The sequence below is a fragment of the Diaphorina citri genome, unplaced genomic scaffold, assembly GCF_000475195.1.
Source record: "Diaphorina citri unplaced genomic scaffold, Diaci psyllid genome assembly version 1.1 scaffold81, whole genome shotgun sequence".
In the NCBI taxonomy this organism is placed as follows: Eukaryota; Metazoa; Arthropoda; class Insecta; order Hemiptera; family Psyllidae; genus Diaphorina; species Diaphorina citri.
Window position 1 is genome coordinate 297048 of NW_007377518.1, and position 24597 is coordinate 321644.

A 24597-nucleotide genomic window follows, 5' to 3' on the forward strand; every position below is an offset into this window, starting at 1 on the left:
AAATTAAAATTTTCCAAAAATATGAGAAGTGAATAATTTTTAATTTCTAATTTCATTAATAAATCTGAAGAAAAAACAGTTGATTTTAAAAAATTGAGTGTTTTTTTTTTCTTCCAAAAATTGCAGGGTGAGGGCCAGGGGGGGGGGGTTAAAAAAGCTGCTTGTCCCGTATTTTCATCCAAAATCCCGTTTTTTTTTACGTTTTAGGTCGCTTGTCCCGTTTTGGGCTGAAAATGATCTGGCAACCCTAGATCTCAGGTCCTTATCAGTAGGATTTCCCGAATTCCATGACTTCACAGTTCTGCGAAAAAGGAGTTAGTCACAAACCACTAAGGGTGAGTTGATCCAAGATTGCTCAATGGCTAACCACGATCGAGGAACATATAACTACTCTGTAAAAATACTATCTTGAAATCGCACTGCTATCGAAACCGAAAGGAATACATATTAAATTTTTAAGCAGATTTGTATGTAAAAGGCGTTCTCTACCATCTAATCCTAGGAGTTCTATGCTGTGTCATCTGGCAGTCCAAACTTTGGGCGACTCATCAATAAATTTTACTGCTTGTTTCTCTATGGGATATGTGGGACACATGGGAATAAACGCTTTAACAAATGAGAATAAAATTATATGCCCTAACCCGCGCCCTTCTGTTTACCAGACGAGCACGTTGACCACAAGACCACCGAGGCATTTTCCCCCATTTCCCTTCTGATTCAAGTCTGGTGTAACTTTAATTTTAGGAAAAGAAGAAAAGTACACGAAACGTCGCGTTACGCGTCGGTGAACCTAACGGTGCGATCTAGGAACGGAACGGAAATTGTGGTGTGTATTGTGTAACCAGGTAACCACTAACCACACTGTTCCGTATGGTTTAGGATGGTTTACTTTCGGCAAAGTCGGATCGAATTCTTCCCTAACTTAAGATCCTGTCCTAACTTTTGAAAACGTATGGTCCCTTTGATATACATAAAATTACATCATAACACCCAAAAGTGATCAACTTACATGACAGCTGTAAAGATCCTGTCCTAACTTTTGAAAACGTATGGTCCCTTCGATATACATAAAATTACATCATAACACCCAAAAGTGATCAACTTACATGGCAGCTGTGAAAATAAATAAATAAAGATAATGTACAGAGAAATAAAGATAATATACAGAAACAAATGAAGATAATATACAGGAAAAAAAGAGAATACCTACATAAATAAATAAATAAATGAAAAAAAAAAGAGAAAAAGAAAGAAATGTAGAAAAAAAAAAAAAAACTTTGAAGATTACATTATTGTTGTTGACTTTCCAAGAAATGCCTCTTCGTCAAGATCCTGAATGCCAGACGATTATCCAAGGTTCTCAGCTCCTCAGGAAGTAGATTCCAGCTACGGACAGCACTAACTGCATAACTCTCACCCATGAAGTTAGTGTTATGAGGTGGTATGGTGAGTGTGTGTTGAGAGCGTGTATTGTGATTATGTAGAGTAGGGGAAAAAAAAAAAAAAAAAAAAAAAAAAAAAACTCAATACCAACAAAAAATTTCAGCAAAATCAGATAACCCATTCGAAAGTTATAGAGAAAACGATTTCGGAAAATTTTCGAACGTGCATTCGTCAAATTCAATCAAAATCTGATGTTCGTGTTATCAGGGTTCGTGAAATAATCCAATACGGTTGAGATAAATGACAGCTAAATAAACTGTTTTTCTTCGACAGTCTTTTTTTTTCTCAAGAGGTTTGACAGAGGGAACTGTAACTGCTACAACCCATGTATTGTAGAGCTCTGGGAGTTACCGCACTAGAAGTTAACACGGAAGAACCCCATAAATATCTGGTGAGTTACTAATGGTAGTATGAGATTCATAAATTCGCATAAGCTTAATCCCACTTTAAGGCCGTTTACCCCTACAGCTAAGCCTCAGAGTGGGCTTTTTGTGTACCGAGTTAAGCTGATTCCGAACTGAGTTCGAATACTCGCTACTTGACAGAACCTCTGGAAGTAGTCATTACAGATGTGAATCCGGAACCCATGTATTGTAGAGCTCTGGGAGTTACCGCTCTAGAAGTTAACACGGAAGAACCCCATAAATATCTAGTGAGTTACTAATGGTACTATGAGATTCATAAATTCGCACAAGCTTAACCCCACTTTAAGGCCGTTTACCCCTACAGCTAAGCCTCAGAGTGGGCTTTTTGTGTACCGAGTTAAGCTCATTCCGAACTGAGTTCGAAGACTCGGGCGATCTTCAGTAGCTTCAGTAAAAATATGTCCAAACTATTTATAAGTTGGACATTTTTTTTAGTGTAATATTCCTTTTACTTTGGGACGCATGACATCATATTTAGGATGCGAGAGGAAAAATGGCCTAATGGTCAAAGAAACCGACATTTGCAACATACATACATACATACATATTCCTTTTACACACTGATGATGCTAAGTGGGCGAAACATGTCTGTTGCTCAATAAAACCAACCCTCCAAAAGTATTATTTTCATCCTAAATAATATGGAACTTAACAAAGTTACTGAGTCCTCCATCTTTATATTTATATACTATTCCACCCTATTCCTCCTTCCTGTGCATTTTGACTCGCTGGTATTCGTTGTACATAGATGACCCTTTCGTCTATTCGTTCTTGGCTCACCCGTCCTGTTCCTGTCTGTGTCTGTACATGACTATTTCTTTCAATGAAATTCTTTACATGGTTTTTTTATGAACTGTATAACTAGAGCTATCATGTCTATCTGTATGTTATGTAAATGGGCGTTTGATAGATAGATACTCGTACAAAATATGGCACATGTCACATGGGCAGTGTGCGGGGACGTATTGTTCCGTGGAAAGTTTTATGTCGGCCACTCTGTCAGACGGCCAGAGTATGAATGGCCGGCATAAGAGGTGGTCTGAACCTTAGGTAGATTTTAGAGCAAAACCTTCGGATTTTTCCTACATGACTTTTGAGTACCTAATAGAACGGGACGACTGTGACATTGTGAGCATCAACAACAAATTACAAACAAACAGAGAGCTCAAGTTAAGTAAAACCATGTAAAAACTGCGGCCTTTGTAGAATTAACAAAATGCTAAGCAGACTGGCCAAAAGAATTCATCAAAGCTCGAGATTTCCAATATTCCACCCAACACGGCAGTGACAAAGCATTCTTCAAATTCTTCCAATGTCTAGTTGTCATTTTTGTCTATCTAGAGTGCTTGTGTTGAGCTTTAGTAAGTTTTGAGTGCAAAACCATGTAAAAACTGCGGCCTTTGTAGAATTAACAAAATGCTAAGCAGACTGGCCAAAAGAAATCATCAAAGCTCGAGATTTCCAATATTCCACCCGACACGGTAGTGACAAAGCATTCTTAAAATTCTTCAATTTCTAGTTGTCATTTTTGTCTATCTAGAGTGCTTGTGTTGAGCTTTAGTAAGTTTTGAGTGATAGTCAACTACATTGAGTATTAGCCCATTGTGTTGAGTGCTAGACAATTATCTTGAGTGTTAGTCAACCGTTTTGAGTACCATTGTATCTGAGTACCAGCCCATTCTCTTGAGTGCCAGCCCATTCTCTGAGTGCTAGTTAACTCTTTTGAGTACTACTAATCCATTTTGTGGAGTACCAACCCATTCTCTTCTCTTGAAGACAATAAATTATATTGAGTGCTGTTTTGAGTACTAATTCATTGTGTGGAGTGCCCATTTAAATACCTATTACCCATTTTCTGAGTGTTAGTCTCTTCCTAAGTTTCTGCCATCATGAACGCGAAGAGAAAGCTCCGCTATCAGAGAGCTCGCAAGACTTTAGGCCGCCACATTAAGTTCCGTCGAGATGACCAGGTATTGTTCAACTTTGATCCGGATCCTGAACTTCGAGCCAAATTCAAACCGAAGGATCAAGTCAGCCGATGGGTGTACACTTGGAAACGTTACAGGAGACACAAGGTAAGTTAAGGAGTTTTTTTTTTTTTTTAAGAGGTTTCATAGAGGGAACTGTAACTGCTAAGGTCTTATCGTCCTGAGATCGAAGAGAGAAAAGACAGGATAGGAGAAAGCCAGCCGTTCCGAGAACGAACATTATTCGTTTAGGAAAACATTCGCCCCCAGGCGGGAATCGACGAATTATCGGAAATTTCGTCTAAGGAATCACACAGTAGTTTTCGGAACGTGCTTAAAATAGCCAAACCCGTCGCGTAAAACGTGGAACTCACCACTTTAGCTCAACCACTTCTTTCTTCATTTCTACAGCTCGGAGCCATGTCCAGTACTCAAAAGTCGGATTGGATGTATCATGAAGAGGGCGGATGGTCGGAAGATATTGATCCGACCAACTTGGGAGAGACTTCGCGCTATCGGAGGAAAATGGAGAAGAGCGAAGACATCAATAATACTATCGACCAGTGGGGGAAGGTAATAATAATAGTATATGCGCATTATATTACATAGCTACTCATTTTCCTCACGAGGCTGAGTGGGCCCCGCAACAGCCAGTCACGGTTGTATCATGAAGAGGGCGGATGGTCGGAAGATATTGATCCGACCAACTTGGGAGAGACTTCGCGCTATCGGAGGAAAATGGAGAAGAGTGAAGACATCAATAATACCATCGACCAGTGGGGGAAGTACAAATTTCTTGACCCCGCCGGGAATCGAACCCGGGTCTCCCGCGTGCAAGGCGAGCGCAGTGACCATTACGCCATGGGAGCTGACTGGGGGAAGGTAATAATAATAGTGCTTATTTGTACTTGTATAGGACTGTCCCTTTACTCTAGCAGTAGGCTACTACATACTATTATTGTGGTCAAAATCTCAAATTATATTGATAAAATTCCATACCTCGGCTGGGATTGAACCCACGCCCTCCTGTTTACGAGGCTAGCGTTTTAACTACTACACCACCGAGGCAGGTAACACCAGATTCTTCTCTATTTTTACCTCAATTCCCTTTTCGAGCTATTGACTCGAAACTCTTTTTTGGGTCCTTTGGATCACTATTTGTATCTCCTGAAGCAATACACGCGTGTTTCCGGGATGATCTGTTTCCTATGTTGTGAGGTCGGACGCATTGCAGGTTTTAGTTGGTAGGCACTGGTAAGTAAAGACTGGGGCCCAGTTTGCTGTTCACCAAGAGGTGAACAGCAGTGAGTCCAACATAATATGGCGGGAGCCTGTTGTGAGTTTGTGAAGATGGTTCGCCATTTTCATACATTGGCAATAGGAATCGGAATCGTCATTTAGGCATGAGGGTTCTAGAAGTTGGTGGTTCGAATCCAAGTCGGGTCATAAAATTTAGCGTAGTGTTTTTAGCAGGGAGCGTCATTTGTGACAAACATTTATGCTCAAAACAATTAAAATTCTCCTCCCTTTAGTTAAAAATGCATGTTTTGACTGGGATTTGAACCTTACGATCTCTCATCTTTCACAGATGATTGAAGATCGCGTGGCTGCTGAGCAGATAGGCCCCCCGGAGCATATGTTCGACATCCAAGATACTTTAGATCTAGAGTTCCATAGATAAACAATTTCTGTGATTTCCTCGGTACTGATAAGGCCTATGTATAAATTGTAATGTATTTGTTTTAAATATGTAATCTACATAAACTCTTGTCGTTGCTTAGCACGTCCGTCCCTTGGAAGTGAAACTCCCTAGTTAAAAGGCTGATTTACGCTAGCCCTATCTTCAGATCAACATTTTTTCAACCAATGAGTGTAGGGGATTCAGTTCATCTTTGAAATACCAGGAAGTAATTCTCTTTGGTTGCTGGAACAAGTGTCCTTCATCTTTGAAATATGAGTAGGTAATTCTCTTTGATTGGTGGAACAAGTGTCCTTCATCTTTGAAATCTGAGTAGGTAATTTTACTTTGATTGGTGGGACAAGTGTCATTGTTGGTGCCGATGTGGAAATACACATCGTTATAGTGTAAATGAGTTGTCTCTAATAAACACGTTTGCAAATTTTATATGTCAAAAAGACCAACCATTCTGGGGTTCAAATATGATGAAAACAAATAACTATTAAGGTCAGATCGTGCCCAAAACAATATTGGTTTGTTTTGTCTAGTAATCGGAGTTGACTTCTATTTTTACTTTCCTTATCCTTCAGTTTTTAATGCCAAAACACGTTTTGAGGTCCCTAGAGCCTAAATCCAAAGTTTCAGCCATTGGCAAATTTTCGATGGTCAGTTTTTAGTGCCAAAACACGTTTTGAGGTCCCTAGAGCCTAAATCCAAAGTTTCAGCCATTTTTCCGTGTCCGGGAGTTTCTCGTCTTTTTACTTTCCTTATCCTATAGGAAGGAAAGTAATGTAATCGGGTCAAATTTTCGATGGTCAAATTTTAGTGCCAAAACACGTTTTGAGGTCCCTAGAGCCTAAATCCAAAGTTTCAGCCATTGGTCCGTGTGTGTGTTTTTAGCAAGAAGCGACATTTGTGACAAACATTTATGCTCAAAACAATTAAAATTCTCCTCCCTTTAGTTAAAAATTCATGTCTTGACTGGGATTTGAACCTTACGATCTCTTATCTTGCACAGATGATTGAAGATCGCGTGGCTGCTGAGCAGATAGGCCCCCCGGAGCATATGTTCGACATCCAAGATACTTTGGATCTAGAAGAGGACTTTCACGGTGAACTGGTGTCGACTTTTTCGGATCCTCACGAGTTGAGACGACCTCTACGCCATGTGTGTTGGTTAGGACATGGGCATGTGGTGGGGGCCTATGCTGATACCCAATATCGGAAGTGTTGGGACTATGCCACCCCTTCGTACTTGTGGGACATTGGTAAGTCACAGTAGAGTAGAATAGAATCTACCTTGTTTATCCTTCTGAAAAGTCCCGGGTCCTTGCGTTCAAGTACCGTGATTTGCTGATACCCAATATCGGAAGTGTTGGGACTATGCCACCCCTTCGTACTTGTGGGACATTGGTAAGTCACAGTAGAGTAGAATAGAATATGCCTTGTTTATCCTTCTGAAAAGTCCCGGGTCCTTGGGTTCAAGTACCGTGATTTCGAGATGAACATTAGTAAAAGCTTTGCTTGAACAAATTAATAGCTACTTTTTTACACGTTTAGCCTGAATAAATAATTAGGTTTCAGCTTAACTCCATTCACAAAAAGCTCACCTAAGGTGTAGGGGCAAACAGCCCTAAAGGATGGGTCAAGGGGACCGTGATTTCGAGATGGACATTAGTAAAAGCTTTGCTTGAACAAATTAATAGCTACTTTTTTACACGTTTAGCCTGAATAAATAATTGGGTTTCAGCTTAACTCCATTCACAAAAAGCTCACCTAAGGTGTAGGGGCAAACAGCCCTAAAGGATGGGTTAAGGGGTTTGATAGAAGGAACTGTAACTGGTAAGGTCTTATCGTCCCGAAAGCGAAGAGAAGGAAGACAGAATAGGAGAAAGCCAGCCGTTCCGAGAACGAACTTTATCCTTTCAGGATTAAAATCCGCCCTGGACAAGAATCGAACGCGCAGCCTAGCGCTTACGGTCAAGGGGTTTGATAGAAGGAACTGTAACTGCTAAGGTCTTATCGTCCCGAAAGCGAAGAGAAGGAAGACAGAATAGGAGAAAGCCAGCCGTTCCGAGAACGAACATTATCCGTTCAGGATTAAAATCCGCCCTGGACGAGAATCGAACGCGCAGCCTAGCGCTTACAAAGCAGACGCGCCATCGCTAACTAGGCCAGGTCAAGGGGTTTGATAGAAGGAACTGTAACTGCTAAGGTCTTATCGTCCCGAAAGCGAAGAGAAGGAAGACAGAATAGGAGAAAGCCGGCCGTTCCGAGAACGAACTTTATCCTTTCAGAATTAAAATTCGCCCTGGACGAGAATCGAACGCGCAGCCTAGCGCTTATAAAGCAGACACGCCATCGCTAACTAGGCTGGCATTAAACAAATAAATACTTTTTGACCCCTGTAGCCTGAATGACATTAGTAACATTTGTATTGGACCGTTGCAGCCTAAAAAACTCTATAGTAAGCTATGTATTCTCTCCTCACAGAAATCTCATCACGGCCTCTCCTCACTCTAGTTCTTACTAGTGCCGCCACTTGTATTGAATGTCAGGATGAACAGTCAGACCTGCTAATCAGTGGACATCTTAGTGGAGGTCTAGCCCTATGGGATGTCAGGGTAGGACCTTGCCCTGTAGCCCAGACTGAACCACAGGTGAGATATCCAACAGAATAGGTAGTAATGTTGAATGCCAGGATGAACAGTCAGACCTGCTAATCAGTGGACATCTTAGTGGAGGTCTAGCCCTATGGGATGTCAGGGTAGGACCTTGCCCTGTAGCCCAGACTGAACCACAGGTGAGATATCCAACAGAATAGTTAGTAATGTTGAATGCCAGGATGAACAGTCAGACCTGCCCTTTACTTATTTAAATCAGCAAACTACAATATACAATTATATGTACGTACATAAAAAGTTAACACACAAATTTGTTACTTTTTTTGCAAGTTGTTTGATAGAGGGAACTGTACTTTTTGGTTCTTATCATCCCGAAATCGAAGAGAGAAGGAAGGCAGGATAGGAGAAAGCCAGACTTTCCGGGAACGAACCTTATCCCCTCAGGATAAATGTCACCAATATAGTGGTGGAATTTGATCAAAATCACATTATTTTCTCTCCACAGTATGATCACCCGGAGATAGTGACGTGTGTTCAGTGGACGTTGGATGAAGGAGGACATGAAGTATTCAGTGGTGGCTCTGAAGGCAGCGTAAGTATTTGAAGATAACATAAGTTTTGGAAGACAGCGTAAGTATTGGAAGATAACATAAGTTTTAAAAGACGGCGTAAGTATTGGAAGGCAGCGTAAGTAGTGGAAGAGATGTTATTCAAAGCTTTAAGGTCATTTTAAGCTGAAATTGAACGTTATTCTACATATTACGTAAAAGGAATTTGAAGGTTATTCCATGAAAATTTGAAGGTCATTTTAATCTGTAGTAGAAGGTCATTTTTTGTGGACGCTGAATGTCATTTTAAGTAAAAAAGTTAAAGGTCATTTTAAGCCAAAGTTGAACGTAATTAAACTTGATTTTAAATGTCCTTTTAAGGGGAAGTACAAGATTATTCTAAGCAGAAGTTAAAGGTCATTTTAATTTTCTCTCCACAGTATGATCACCCGGAGATAGTGACGTGTGTTCAGTGGACGTTGGATGAAGGAGGACATGAAGTATTCAGTGGTGGTTCTGAAGGCAGCGTAAGTATTTGAAGATAACATACGTTTTGGAAGACAGCGTAAGTATTGGAAGGTAACATAAGTTTTGGAAGACAGCGTAAGTATTGGAAGGTAACATGAGTTTCGGAAGACAGCGTAAGTAGTGGAAGAGATGTTTGGACATGAAGTATTCAGTGGTGGCTCTGAAGGCAGCGTAAGTATTTGAAGATAACATAAGTTTTGGAAGACAGCGTAAGTATTGGAAGGTAGCATAAGTTTCGGAAGACAGCGTAAGTATTGGAAGGCAGCGTAAGTAGTGGAAGAGATGTTATTCAAAGCTTAAAGGTCATTTTAAGCTGAAATTGAACGTTATTCTACATACATATTACGTAAAAGGAATTTGAAGGTTATTCCATGAAAATTTTAAGGTCATTATAAGCAGAAGATGAAGGTCATTTTAATCTGTAGTAGAAGGTCATTTCTTGTGGACGCTGAATGTCATTTTAAGTAAAAAAGTTAAAGGTCATTTCAAGCCAAAGTTGAACGTAATTAAACTTAATTTTAAATGTCCTTTTAAGAGGAAGTACAAGATTATTCTAAGCAGAAGTTAAAGGTCATTTTAGGCCAAAGTTTGAAGTCGTTTAATCCGAAGTTGAAGGTCATTTTAAGTAGAAGTTGATGGTCATTTTAAGCTGAAGTTCGAGGTCGTTTTAAGCACAAATTGAAGGTCATTTTAAAATACGAACCTTCACATTTCAGATCAGATGGTGGGATACTCGCTACTTGACAGAACCTCTGGAAGTAGTCATTACAGATGTGAATTCGGAACCCATGTATTGTAGAGCTCTGGGAGTTACCGCACTAGAAGTTAACACGGAAGAACCCCATAAATATCTGGTGAGTTACTAATGGTACTATGAGATTCATAAATTCGCATAAGCTTAACCCCACTTTAAGGCCGTTTACGCCTACAGCTAAGCCTCAGAGTGGGCTTTTTGTGTACCGAGTTAAGCTCATTGAACCGAGTTCGAAGACTCGGGCGATCTTCAGTAGCTTCAGTAAAAATATGTCCAAACTATTTATAAGTTGGACATTTTTCTTTAGTGTAATATTCCTTTTTACACACTGATGATGCTAAGTGGGCGAAACATGTCTGTTGCTCAATAAAACCAACCCTCCAAAAGTATTATTTTCACCTTAAATAATATGGAACTTAACAAAGTTACTGAGTCCTCCATCTTTATATTTATATACTATTCCACCCTATTCCTCTTTCCCCCCCCCCCACTCCCTCATGTCCAGGTTGGCACCCAATCCGGGCACGTTATGTACGGGGATCGAATGACCGAATTCCCGTCTGAGAGACTCCAAGTGAACCTGGACAGTAGGGTGTACATAGGTCCGGTTTATTCTGTGGAGCGACATGAAGATTGTCCGGATGTGGTGGTCACTGCCGGCGATTTCCGGCTGAAGTTGTTCTCAGATGAGCTGATGCATAGCGCCATTATGAGCTTACGGTAAGTCAAATTGAGCTTACTGGTTTATTATGGGTCCAAAATGGCACAAACCCAATAGAACAAGTAGTTCTAATAGGTTATAAAGTTCAAGTGACTTTGGACGAAATATAAAGTCCTGAGAAATGGGAACTCTCTTGGGAATGAGAATAGCGGCCGAACCGTTCATTTCTCAACACTCGGTCCAGGGAGACTTTTGATGTACATAAATTGTGGAACCTCTCTGCGAAATATGAGCGAGCTAAGGCCTGAGGCTAAAGGGCATTTTTGATCTACATAATTTATCGAATCTCTGTCTTCAGTTTGATCGACTTTTTCAAAATTACGGCCTTAAATAGCGGCCATTCCATACATTTCTCTAACAGCTTTACAATATATCGAAAATCCTTGTTAACGTACCTCTATGTAGTGCTTTGTTTGGACTATCACCTGAGATCATGATCATGTCCCATAGTTCTAACAATGGGGCTAAAGGGCATTTTTGATCTACATAATTTATCGAATCTCTGTCTTCAGTTTGATCGACTTTTTCAAAATTACGGCCTTAAATAGCGACCATTCCATACATTTCTCTAACAGCTTTACAATATATCGAAAATCCTTGTTAACGTACCTCTATGGAGTGCTGTGTTTGGACTATCACCTGAGATCATGTCCCATAGTTCTAGCAATGCCTAATGTACGTTACTGTTACCGACTGGTATAATCTTCACTTTCAGGCCAGAACCAAATCTAGTAACGTGGGGTACTTGGTCACCTAGCCATCCTGCTGTGATACATGCTACTCGAGACACGGGACATGTGGACACTTGGAATCTACAAGTCAAACTGGGTCAATCCATCAATACTCTCAAGGTACCTATTTAGAGTAAAAAAATAAATAAATGCCGTTTATTTGTGTTTTTATACATCATAATATTATTATCACAACTTTGGTGCTCACTGCAGCATTGTAGGATTTTTCAAATATCTCAATAATCCAGCGCCCAAGTTTTCCTACCATGCTGACACTGGTCGCTATGCACATTTATATTACATAGCTACTCATTTTCCTCACGAGGCTGAGTGGCCCCGCAACAGCCAGATTGCCTTTTTAACTTAGCTCCTTCTTTGACTCCTTGAAAAAAAGAAAAAACGCAAGGTGAGATTATGGATTTTTTTTTTTTACCCTTTTTTAATGAAAATATTTATCCTGTATTTTATCTTTGGTATACTTAAGTCTGGAATAGTCTCATTTTCTACTTGCCCAGTCTGTGCTAGCCCCCATGACAAAGTGTAATAACATTGCCTTTTTCTTTTTCTTCTTCTTCTTCTTCTTTTTCCATTAGGTGCTTTACTTAACTATTGTTTATTCATGTCATTTGCACCAAACAGTGACTCTTGATTCCAGGGTTTGTCAACTTTTTCTTGGATGTTACAGAACTTTTGCAGTAACAACTGTTTCAAATGTTCCAACTACATCAAAGATCAAATGTTAACAAGTCCTTTATGGATGAGAGACACTGAGAGGGTTCCAGATTTTAAACTATTACACCAGGCTGCAAGGTAAGATTTTTATTCTTTTTTGTGGATGCTATACATTACCTAGGTATAGTATTTAGACAACAGATTTTAAACTATTACACCAGGCTGCAAGGTAAGATTTTTATTCTTTTTTGTGGATGCTATACATTACCTAGGTATAGTATTTAGATTTAGACAGTCAAATGAGGACATGTAGTCTCTTTATCCCAACAGTTTGAAAAATTCACTCTCAAATTTGGCACAAATACCTCAAGATAGACATTTTATACCTATATTTAAATTTTGCTTTTGTTCAACAGTGGTTAATTATTTAAAGTTGTGTCAGTTTGAAAAATTCACTCTCAAATTTGGCACAAATACCTCAAGATAGACATTTTATACCTATATTTAAATTTTGCTTTTGTTCAACAATGGTTAATTATTTAAAGTTGTGCCTCATTCTATTACTTTTCAGTGGAAGAGGAAGAGACATAACAGGTGATGAAATTGATTTGGGGCATGTCAGGGTCAAACCAAGTGAAATTGAGAAACCTTCCCAAAGCAAAGATCAAATGACATTAAATGAAATCATGGCAGACATAGACAGTATCATAAATGTCACAAAACTAATTCAAAATAACTCAAACAGTGATGCAAAGAAAAAACAAGATCCTACTGTCAGTCCTAAAACAAATAAAAAAGATAGTCATACTGAATTAAATGAATCTGTCAAAATAAATGATCAAGATAAGAAAACTAAAGAAAATAGCAACCATCCAGTAAACGTCAATCCTAACCAGAATAGTGTGGCAGATAGTAGCACAACAAAAGTTGACACTGAAATTGATGACAGTCCACAAAGTGTTCTCTCTCTCTCTCTCTCTCTCTCTCTCTCTTTCACTCATTGAGCAGAAAGGCTCTTAATTTCAACGTACCCTGTACATAATAATATAAATTATTTAAATGATCCTTGGATTTGATATCCAACACCATTTTGACGCTGTTGCTTGAATCCAATATATCTCGTAGGTACCTTGATCTCAGTGACGAGTATTGTGGACAATCCACCAGGAAGTGCTGAATATCCTCAGGTTTCCGCTGATTACAAGTAGTGCAGATTTCCTCCTGATTCCAGCCGTAGGTCATCCTGTTGATGTAGATTTTCACGTTTCTCCCACAGAGGCGAAGTTGTGCTGCTACTCGGCTTCTTTCAATTGGCGCCTGTTCCAGTAGGTATGGTGAGACAAAGCTTCGGTCTGGTGATACATTTTCTGGTTTTTCCTTGATTTCCTTGAACAAACCACAACTAAATGGTCCTTTAACTAATTTTCATTTTTCTCCCTAGAGAATTGTCAAATGTTTGAAGGAGACTGTGGGGTTGGAGGTGTTTTTCAGCCTTTTAATGGCAGTATAAACAGAGTCTCTATTCTATTCAACTTTACAGGTTGTCTTCACTACATTCTCTTCTCTTCCACAGCTACTCGGTCGGGAATGTGGTCGAGAGAAGCAAGTGACAGAGCGGGCCGCTCACTTAGGACTGACCAACTCTCAAATCAAAGTCAAGGTCGTAGACGAAAAATCTCTGAGCGATATCTCCATCCGAACCAGCGAGATATCTGCCTCTTCTGCATCTCGAGAATCGGAAGAATGGGAAGATGTTACTGGATCCGTCACATCAACTAAAGTCTCGTCTTATTTCGACCAGAAGAGCGAGAGGAAAGTCAAAGGGGCCAAGGCGGAACCTGAAGGACAACCTGAAATTGAGGGAAAACTTGAAGTTGAGGCAGCTGAGGTTGAGGCGAAAGCTGAAACCAAATCAAAATCGAAAACGATGGAGGGAATACCACTTGTGGACTTTGACGAAGCCCTTGCGGGATCCAAGTCAGACGCCCTTACTGGGTCAAAAGCTTTGGCAGAGTCTGTGAAGGAACCTTCGGTAGTCAAGGAGCTTGATCCAATAGCAGTACAGTTCCTGTCCGGGGAGGTGGAAGCCGCTACACGGAACTTCTGGAAACTAGTGAAAGAGGTAGGTACTCCTTGTGAGATTTATGCGATTTTTTTTTCTAATGTCCTGTAGGCAATGTAATTTAAATGAGGGTGTTCCCCCAACACAACACACGACACGATTTTTTCCCGAACGACACAATATGTCCTGTAGGCAATGTAATTTAAATAAGTGTTCCCACTACACACGACTCGATTTTTTTTTCCCGACCGAATGACAAGTGGGAACGGGCTCTTAACGCTCTGACATGACTTCATAACCATTATTGTGTGTCAAACGTAGCTAAATTGCTGGCTTTAAATCTTCTGTGACTACTGCATCTCCTATTTCTCTGTACAACATCAACAGAGGTTTGTACATTTTAACCTTTTGCGGACAGATTCATGTGTCACATGAAATCATGGTTCCGCCATTATGGTAGGAGAAATATAACTTGAATCTGGCGATACGGTAGGATTCATGTCCAGCATGAAGCTACAGATTTACTCGCTACGGTCGGCTTGATTTTTACAGATAGGAGGCGTTACGGTAGGACGTGCCTAGGAACTTGTGTATCTTTTGCTCCTTTCAAATGCAGACTGAAAAGCCGGTGTTTGTTTATTATGATTCCAAAGCATTCGGAATTATAGTCCGAAGATTTCCGAAGAAGACAAAAAAAACCAGATGTTTCTATCTCAACTAGGAAAAAAAAGAAAATAAATTAAAAGCGAGGGAACAATTTCATGTGTGACATGAAGCCTACCACAAATCGCTTTTCGGAGGTTTCATGTCTCACATGAATCCTACCGTATTTGAAAAAAATGTTTTGTTTACGTCTGACTGTAACAACAACGCTTGAGTTTCATGTGGGACATGAATCCTACCGTAAGAGCGATTCTGGTGAAATTGATTCTGTACGCAAAAGGCTAAGATCTAGTGAAAAAGCGGTGTAAAGTGAGTAAGGCTGGTGTTTTACGGTCGAGTGTACTGGCGGGCGGAAAACACTGCCTTTACATCTCAAGCCAATAAATTATACCGGTATTACCAATATACCAATTTATTATGACGGTTTCACCGACGTATTATACCAATTTTCCACCGGTTTGAACGGTGCTTTAGGTCTGTTGAACCTCCTCATTTATTTGGGAGGGAGGTGGTACCTATGAAACAACATAATATCAGAAGGAACATTTTAATTTGATTACATTGACCACTTCTCTATTTTTTTTTTTTTTTTTTTTTTTTAAGAGGTTTGACAGAGGGAACTGTAACTCTAGGGTCTTATCGTCCCGAAATCGGAGAGAGAAGGAAGACAGGATAGGAGAAAGCCAGCCGTTCCGAGAACGAACATTATCCCATCAGGATAAAATCCGCCCCGGGCGGGAATCGAACCCACGGCCTAGCGCTTACAAGGCAGACGCACTACCAACTAAGCTAACTAGGCTGGCAAAGTTGTTCCTTGATTAAACAGTCAGTAACTATTTTACTATACGATACTAATTTCACTGGAGGTACCTACACTTGATTGCGGGTTCGATTCCCGCCCGGGGTTAGTTCTTGGAACGGCTGACTTTCTCCTATCATGTCTTCCTTCTCTGTTCGCTTTCCCAACGAGGTAAAACAAAGGTACCTTCTTGATTTGATTTCGAAGCTCTTGTTAAAATTGTTACAAACCTTAAGCCTTAAGGTATCTAATTATTATTTATTTTTCTTTCCTAGTTGGGTATCCTATATTTTTGCATATCTATTTCAATTTCCTTTCTTCTCCCCTAACAGGACAAATATGGCAAGAAATCGGCACAAACAAAAAAGTCTCAGAAAAAGATCGACGGTAAAAAGTTCCAGAAAAAAGTTGGACGCTAGAAAAGACGCGAAAAAATCACAGATCCTCGCGCCAATGATGACGGACTTCTGACGAAACCTGAGGAGATCCTAAGATGAAGAAAATAAATAAGCAAGGATAACACGGTCAATGAAGTTCTAGACAAGCTATCAGCACCTTGAAAAAACAATAAACAACGATGATCCTGCACTTGAAAATGGGAAGAAAATAATAAATATTGATGCAAAAGTACACAGGGATGAAAAAAAAAGGAAAGAGAGGAAAAGGAGAGGAAAAAATAGCGTACAAAGAGCTAAAGATGCCTTGGATTTCAAAATAAAGCCTGTTGATTGTTGCTTGATTTGTTTTATTTCATTTCGATGATAAAAGACGTTCACTGTTTGTACCGATTTCAAGTGTTCGACTTTGAACCATGCGACTCCATTTACCCCATCTTACCTCACTTTGTTTCTTGGTAACTTTTCGCTTCTTGTGTTGGTGCACCTGTTTGTTTATTTTTTACAAAAATTTCACGCGCGAAATTTTGAATTTTAAATTTTTGTTACTTGGGATTTTTGTGTATGAATTTTTTTAGGAACTGCCTTTTTACTGCCCTATTTTATAACTAGGTAGTAATTGTTGGATATTTAATTTAAATTAGTTTTGTTAAGTTTGTGTGTTTCACAAATCTATAAGGGTAAACCTCCACTACAATGGAACGAAGAAAACCAACCAAAAGCAAGAAAAGTTTGAAAAATATGACGTAAGTATTCCATTATTCCTTCACATTCATTGTCACTTTAAACTCTCCTCTGTAATTTCAAGTCTAATAATAAAATTAATTTAATTATCTTCTAGGTATTTGGTTTATTTCTTGCAGCTCATAATGACTCTGACACCTGTGTCATTAAAATTAACAAAATTGAGTATGGTGGATTTTAACTGGATGTGTTACATAGAGGTACTGTTGGCGTTGGCTATTAAGTTAAAATTTCAATGTACTTTTTCTTTCAGAAAGGAACAACTGCAGGAAGCACTGCAGAAAAAGAAAGAAGGAAATGCCAAAGCCTTGCAAATTGTAGAAAGCTTCATCGATAATGTTCCAACAGAAGATGAATTTCTCAGTAAGGTAAGTGCTTTACTAGTTGTGTGGGGGGGGGGGGGGTATTAGAGATTGCCCCAGGCAACAATGTTGCTGTTTGATTGTCCTCGTAATTTATTGGGTTTGTGATTTTATATTAATTTACAAACAATAGAAGATCCAAAAATAAATAATGTCTAACTTTCATTAAAAAAAAAAAAAAAATAATAATAATAATACATTTTTCTCTCATACCAAAATAACAAACTTTTTAAATATTTCATTTACACTCTTTGTTTCAGTTGTTTGATATCAATCAATCCCATTATCAGGATGTTGTTGAAGAAAGAGCCATCCTGAGTAAATGTGGCTATGTCCTTTGTGGCCATTCTCTTGGCAATATTCCCAAGAAACAGTATCACATCTCGGGACATGTGGACACTTGGAATTTACAAGTCAAACTGGGTCAATCCATCAATACTCTCAAGGTACCTATTTAGAGTAAAAAAATAAATAAATGCCGTTTATTTGTGTTATTATACATCATAATATTACTATCACAACTTTGGTGCTCACTGCAGCATTGTAGCATTTTCCAAATATCTCAATAATCCAGCGCCCAAGTTTTCCTAGCATGCTGAGACCGGTCGGTATGCACATTTATATTACATAGCTACTCATTTTCCTCACGAAGCTGAGTGGGCCCTGCAACAGCCAGATTGCCTTTTTTAACTTAGCTCCTTCCTTTTGGCTCCTTGAAAAAAAGAAAAAAACTGAATTATTACTTTCAATATCTTCAGGTATGTAACGAGGCTTTGATTGTGGCTCGCTGTCGACAAGAAGGGGATCTATTAGCTGTTGGTTCTGTAAAGGGAGACCTCCATCTTATCAGATATACAGACAACACATTCCTTGGTGACGAAGAAGATGAAGTTTTTCTGGATGACGTAAGTGAACTTATTATGCGAACATTTTCAGAATTAGTCGATTTCTATATGGCTTTATTTTTGTCGCTAGAAAAAGTTAAATTTTCAAGCTTGAACAGAGAAGGCTCGTACGTAAATCATAATTTTCTTCCGTCATATTTAACAAACCACAACTAAATGGTCCTCATCAAATGACATTAAATGAAATCATGGCAGACATAGACAGTATCATAAATGTCACAAAACTAATTCAAAATAACTCAAACAGTGATGCGAAGAAAAATCAAGATCCTACTGTCAGTCCTAAAACAAATAAAAAAGATAGTCATACTGAATTAAATGAATCTGTCAAAATAAATTATCAAGATAAGAATACTAAAGAAAATAGCAAACATCCAGTAAACGTCAATCCTAACCAGAATAGTGTGGCAGATAGTAGCACAACAAAAGTTGACACTGAAATTGATGACAGTCCACAAAGTGTAGCTCAAAGGACCAATGTTGAAAACGAGATAACAAGGCCTTCCAATAAAATGCCACAAACTGAAAAGAAAAACAACCTTGTCAATGAAATTATTGAAAACGAAATATCAACATCAAATATCAAAGACAGTGCTCAAGACAACAAAAGACAAGATCAGGGAAGTGTAGATCAAAGTACCAATAGTATTCAAAACGAGATACCAAGTGCCTGTGATAAAACACCACAAACTGAAAAGGAAAACAACATTATCAAAGAAATAATTGAAAACAAAGTACCAACATTGCATGACAGACCAACAGAAAGCGTGCAAGACAACAAAAGACAATCTAAATTCAAACAATCAAGAGCTCGAGAAAACACCAAGAAAAAAGATGAAAAAGCAGATCGAGATAAAAAACTGAACAAAATATTATCGTTAGAATCTAATTTGAAAGAATGGATGTCGGTAGACACACTCATACTTCTACTAGGGGAATCTGCAGTACAAAATGTTTTGCTTGAAACAAATAAACATTATAAAGAACATGCGGAAGTTATGAAAAAGGTCAATGCAACATCGGAAACACATATGAATCAATTGCTCGGAAAAAATGTAAGTGTATGATTTATAACATTTTCTAGAAAGTTCCGGATCGAAGGGGATAGGTAATACTCACTAGGCTTACACACCAGAGGTCCCGGGTTACATACCCGGTAGAGCTTCTTTTTTTTTAGATCTATATTCCAAACAGGTACCTTTGGTATGTCAATCGACTGTTTCTTTATTTCCTTCTTTTCCTTTTCGATTTCTTCCAAGGACAATAACTTACCAACCTCTTCCTTTATTTCCTGTTATTTTCCACCAATCAGAAAGGCGCCTACGACAAGTACATGCAGTTGTGCAAGAAGCTGAACATGTTGGAAATAGTGGACGAACAGGAGGATTCCGAATTGACAGGCCAGGAGTCACGACCGCAGAAACCTGTGCCGGATTATGAGCAGCTCAAATCTCAAACAGAAGAGATGATGATCAAAGTGAACGAATTCTACAGAGGTGAGAACAACCACGGTTTCCTTTATGTCCAATTTTATGATTTTATATAAAAATGATTTATAATAAAATTAAATATAAATACAAGAAAATGGCCTAATTCAACTGAACCAGAGAAAAGCTGAATTTTTCCCCTGCGGACATTTATACTTGCATAAATACTTGGAAACCCACAATCATAATCAACAGAGAGAAAATTACCCACCTCATTATTAGATTTTGAGTCTGTTAATCATTTGGAAGGAGGTATTTTCTGGAAGGCCTTTCTAAAGTTTACCTATGGAACCACCTGTTTATTTTAACTACAGGTGATAAGAGAAAAGTAACATTTGCTGAAGAATCACAAGAGGAGAAGGAAGGTGATGAAATCCCGACTCCAGTAATACCTGCTGTGGATATGCACGCTCAGAATGCTTTGAGACGCAAAATTCTCCTGGACAAGTTAAACAAGATGTGAGTATTCAACGAACAAGAGTCAAACCTAAATGAGGTCGCGGGTTCGTTTCCCGCCCGGAACGTTGTTTTTGTTGATTTCAAAGGTCGGGAACTTGGCTACTAGGTCATTCTTCCACGTGCATCCCAATTCTTTTCTACGATATTACCACCCGGAGCAAATCTTATCCTCAACAGATAAGGTTTGTTCTTGGAACGGCTGTCTGTCCCGTATCCTGTTATCCTTCTCTCTTCGATTTCGGGACGATAAAACCTTAGGAGTTACAGTTCCCTCTGTCAAACCATTTTTATTATATTTATTTATTTATTTTTTCCACAAACTATTATTTATCTTGTACCTCGATAAGAATCTACGATAACCCTCCATCGATGTCGATCATTATACCCTCAAAATATTTCTCTCATTTCAGTCTACCCGAAATACTTCGTCTCCTGGGCGCAGCTCATCTCTCCCTGAGCTCTGACCTGCGCACTCTGGTACGCACTTTCAATCTGACTGCGCACAATGTCATGTTCCAAGCCTCTGAATGGAGCCTTATTGCTGTGATACTACTCAAATTGTAAGTATTGCATCCTCATGTGGGAATATCCTTTGAGTCAATATTGATTGTTTTAAATTTTCTTTTCCTGACCTTTTTACCTTGAATAATCACGTACAGGGTTGTAAGTCCCATTTCTTTTCCTGACCTTTTTAAATTGAATAATTTAATCTTACATATTCTTGAGAGTTCATTGCTTGAATAATTAGATAGTTATGTACAGCGTTGTAAGTTTAAGTAATGCACTTCCTAAGGCCTTGGATTCATACCCAAAATTTTTTTTTTTTTTTTTTTTTTTTTTTTTTTTTTTTTTTTTTTTTTAGATTGCTTAATCCGAGAGTTAAACCTGAACGAAATTTAAACTGGAAGTGTGGTTCCAGCTCTTAAACATTAAACTTAATGCCATTGAAAAAAAAAAGTAAAAGAAGTTTTTCAAATGCAATTGAGTGGTCCGGTGCCAGACTTGCCTAACCCACAAATTTGAAAATTTCGAGCTACCTCCATTAGGAGGAAGTACTAAAAAAGATCTGTTCCCAGCATCGACAACTATGTATGTTTCCAAAATTCCAAATGTCTGATGAGATGAAATACTATGTTGCTGGAATACTTCATTTCAGGGTTTTAAAAATTGGCCCAACTTTAGGTCTCATTATCTCAAGTTGAAGAAACTGAGGGTTAGACAAGTCTGGCACCGGACCACTCAATTAATGTTCTAACTTTGACAGACTCGATTTGACCACCCCTGGTGCTGTATGGTTGTAGTGTATACCTATGTTTAATTGTAATCTATGTTTAAAAAATCTCAAAACATGTTTCCATAATATGTTTTACCTGCATGGACTTTAAATACATTGCTCGTTACACCTTGGTAATGAATAAAACGATGTCTTGCACCTTGCCACCTTGTATATTACTACATACTAGTATTATCCGGACCACTCAATTAATGTTCTAACTTTGACAGACTCGATTTGACCACCCCTGGTGCTGTATGGTTGTAGTGTATACCTATGTTTAAATGTAATCTATGTTTAAAAAATCTCAAAACATGTTTCCATAATGTGTTCTACCTGCATGGACTTAAATACATTGCTCGTTACACCTTGGTAATGAATAAAACGATGTCTTGCATCTTGCCACCTTATATATTACTATTACTATTAATATAATACCCATTCTATTCATTAGACATTGAGCGATCAGGTTTTTAGCATGCATTATTAGAGATGCCCTGTGTTCTACGGTCGCCCAGTCACATTAGAGTAGTGGTTTCCAACCTTTTTGGTCTCGTGGTAACCTTTTTCAGCAACAAACCTTTTGGTGGCACCCTGGCAAACTAGTCTAAAGTCCCCTACCTTTAGTAAAGGAGTAGAAAGTTACTGTCACTTCTGAGGTTTCATTAACCTTTGATTTCCAAGGGACATTTTAAAACAGCCGTGGGAGACACTAAAATGTAGATGTTGGTGTTAAACCTTTTTTAGAGAGAAACCTTTTTGGTCTCGTGGTAACCTTTTTCAGCAACAAACCTTTTGGTGGCACCCTGGCAAACTAGTCTAAAGTCCCCTACCTTTAGTAGAGGAGTAGAAAGTTACTGTCACTTCTGAGGTTTTCACTTCTTCATTAACCCTTGATTTCCAAGGGACATTTTAAAACAGCCGCGGGAGACACTAAAATGTAGATGTTGGTGGTAAACCTTTTTTAGAGAGAGAGAATGCCATAGGCATTAACCTTACCCTTGATCAAACTTTATTGTTTTGTATTTTGATACTATAATCTTTATAATTTGTTGTTGTAAGTGTTATTAAACTGTTTAATAATCATGCAAATATTTCTTTGTTGTCAGCGGCCTACTTTTCTTTGAAAATTTTTGGCACCCTTGGGATAAAACTGCGGTATCCTAGTGTGCCGCGGAATCTCTATCGTACCGCAGTCCTCGGTTGAGAATCACTGTCCTAAAGTTAAAGGTAACCAAGAATAGTACAGGCCATTATGTTTTTCCTCAATTTATCCCACAGTCCATGTTTGACAAGTTGCTCAATGATGCACAAACCCTAGTGACCATAATCCATGTCAATGATGCATACCGGAAGTCGGAAGGTAGAACAGTTCAAGATGCCATCTTTAGCGGGCGAAAAAACCTTCGGACCTACTTGTTGGCAACAAGATTCAAGTTTCTTTCCTCTGAAAACTTTGTTCTATTGAAGACAACTTTGAATTTCTATTAGGATCTTATCGTACTTGACGGTTTTATCGTGTAGTTGTACCATCAAATATCTGAAAGTACGTCTTTCCAGTCTATTAATCTGGGACACCATTCCCCTGTCAATCTTGAGATCTGTGATGCTTGAGTACTATTTGGTTTAAGAAAATAGAGGATTATAGACAGAAGATTTCTGATCTAGTGGTACTCAACCTTGCACTAAAAACAACGAAAATTTTGTCAAATCCATTACTTTCCTTCCTACAGGATAAGGAAAGTAAAAAACGGACTCGAAAATGAGGGATCCAACTGATACTCAAGCCAAAAAAGTTTTGACTCTGCGTAGCTTTGAATACGGAGATGTATCCAAGTACCTACTGAAGATTTCTGAGAATATTTGGAAACAGCTGATACTGCCGATGTACTCAAGTCAATTCATAAAATTTAGCGTAAAGTCATAAAATTTAGCGTAGTTTATCAAGCGAGGAAGGACATTTTTGTGACGAGCATTTAATGCTCAATTAAAATTCCTTTTATCCGTCCCCTCTCCCTCTTCCCTAGCACAAGGAGAATCTGAAAAAACTTCGCGGCGCTGCTGGAGGGAAGAAAAAGAAGAAGAGGGATTTGGATGAGGCAATGGAAGATGAAGACCAAGATATCTCGGATGACTTCATGGGCGATGGAGATGACGGAGATTCCACTGAGGAAGACCCTATGGAGGAGACTGGAGGTAGAGATACCGAGACGAAGCAACCTGAAGAGGACCCGGTCGAGGAACCTGATGATGGACCCCAGGGGAAAAAGGTTAGTAAGAAAGACAGGGAGAAAGGTTGGTTTCCAAGGAAAAAGGTTGATATTAAAAAGCTATAAAGTACAAAGGCTTGGAGTTTTAAGGTCAATTGGCGCCTGTTCCAGTAGGTATGGTGAGACAAAGCTTCGGTCTGGTGATACATTTTCTGGTTTTTCCTTGATTTCCTTGAACAAACCACAACTAAATGGTCCTTGCTGGCATTAAACAAATAAATACTTTTTGACCCCTGTAGCCTGAATGACATTAGTAACATTTGTATTGGACCGTTGCAGCCTAAATGGTCCTTTAACTAATTTTCATTTTTCTCCCTAGAGAATTGTCAAATGTTTGAAGGAGACTGTGGGGTTGGAGGTGTTTTTCAGCCTTTTAATGGCAGTATAAACAGAGTCTCTATTCTATTCAACTTTACAGGTTGTCTTCACTACATTCTCTTCTCTTCCACAGCTACTCGGTCGGGAATGTGGTCGAGAGAAGCAAGTGACAGAGCGGGCCGCTCACTTAGGACTGACCAACTCTCAAATCAAAGTCAAGGTCGTAGACGAAAAATCTCTGAGCGATATCTCCATCCGAACCAGCGAGATATCTGCCTCTTCTGCATCTCGAGAATCGGAAGAATGGGAAGATGTTACTGGATCCGTCACATCAACTAAAGTCTCGTCTTATTTCGACCAGAAGAGCGAGAGGAAAGTCAAAGGGGCCAAGGCGGAACCTGAAGGACAACCTGAAATTGAGGGAAAACTTGAAGTTGAGGCAGCTGAGGTTGAGGCGAAAGCTGAAACCAAATCAAAATCGGAAAGTCAAAGGGGCCAAGGCGGAACCTGAAGGACAACCTGAAATTGAGGGAAAACTTGAAGTTGAGGCAGCTGAGGTTGAGGCGAAAACTGAAACCAAATCAAAATCTCAATATGATGAAAAAAAAAAAAAAAAAAAAAAAAAAAAAAAAAAACACGAACACGAACACCTCAATGTCCCGAATGCGATTGCACCTCATACAGAAGAACTGACGAAACCAAACCAGTTTAAATTACCTACACTCTTTCGTCAATAGACCGTATTCGGCACACTCGCAAAATATCTTCC

General features: G+C 39.0%; 2 protein-coding genes across 2 annotated transcripts; both read left to right on the plus strand.

Moving 5' to 3' along the window:
- Positions 1–3290: 3290 nt before the first annotated feature.
- Positions 3291–5516, plus strand: LOC108254165 (dynein intermediate chain 2, axonemal-like). The gene is made up of 3 exons (XM_017449153.2): positions 3291–3943; positions 4247–4408; positions 5424–5516. Exons 1-3 carry the CDS (start codon positions 3758–3760, stop codon positions 5514–5516), a joined length of 441 nt encoding a protein of 146 aa, XP_017304642.1. The 5' UTR covers positions 3291–3757.
- Positions 5517–6531: 1015 nt separating this feature from the next.
- LOC103522902 (dynein intermediate chain 2, axonemal-like) lies at positions 6532–24339 on the plus strand. Its single transcript, XM_026832764.1, has 8 exons — positions 6532–6781; positions 8007–8173; positions 8643–8729; positions 9930–10067; positions 10473–10687; positions 11404–11539; positions 17875–18021; positions 23962–24339. The coding sequence occupies exons 1-8, from the start codon at positions 6532–6534 to the stop codon at positions 24337–24339; spliced, it is 1518 nt and encodes a 505-aa protein (XP_026688565.1).
- Positions 24340–24597: the final 258 nt, after the last annotated feature.

Bases quoted from the DNA above. Each gene is read 5' to 3' on its own strand.
- LOC103522902 (XM_026832764.1), top strand. From the start codon at position 6,532: ATGATTGAAGATCGCGTGGCTGCTGAGCAGATAGGCCCCCCGGAGCAT. The intron at 8,730-9,929 runs GTAAGTATTTGA...TTCACATTTCAG, and splicing joins GTGGTGGCTCTGAAGGCAGC to ATCAGATGGTGGGATACTCG. The intron at 18,022-23,961 runs GTAAGTGAACTT...TCTCTTCCACAG, and splicing joins ATGAAGTTTTTCTGGATGAC to CTACTCGGTCGGGAATGTGG.
- LOC108254165 (XM_017449153.2), top strand. From the start codon at position 3,758: ATGAACGCGAAGAGAAAGCTCCGCTATCAGAGAGCTCGCAAGACTTTA. The intron at 3,944-4,246 runs GTAAGTTAAGGA...TCATTTCTACAG, and splicing joins AACGTTACAGGAGACACAAG to CTCGGAGCCATGTCCAGTAC. The intron at 4,409-5,423 runs GTAATAATAATA...CATCTTTCACAG, and splicing joins CTATCGACCAGTGGGGGAAG to ATGATTGAAGATCGCGTGGC.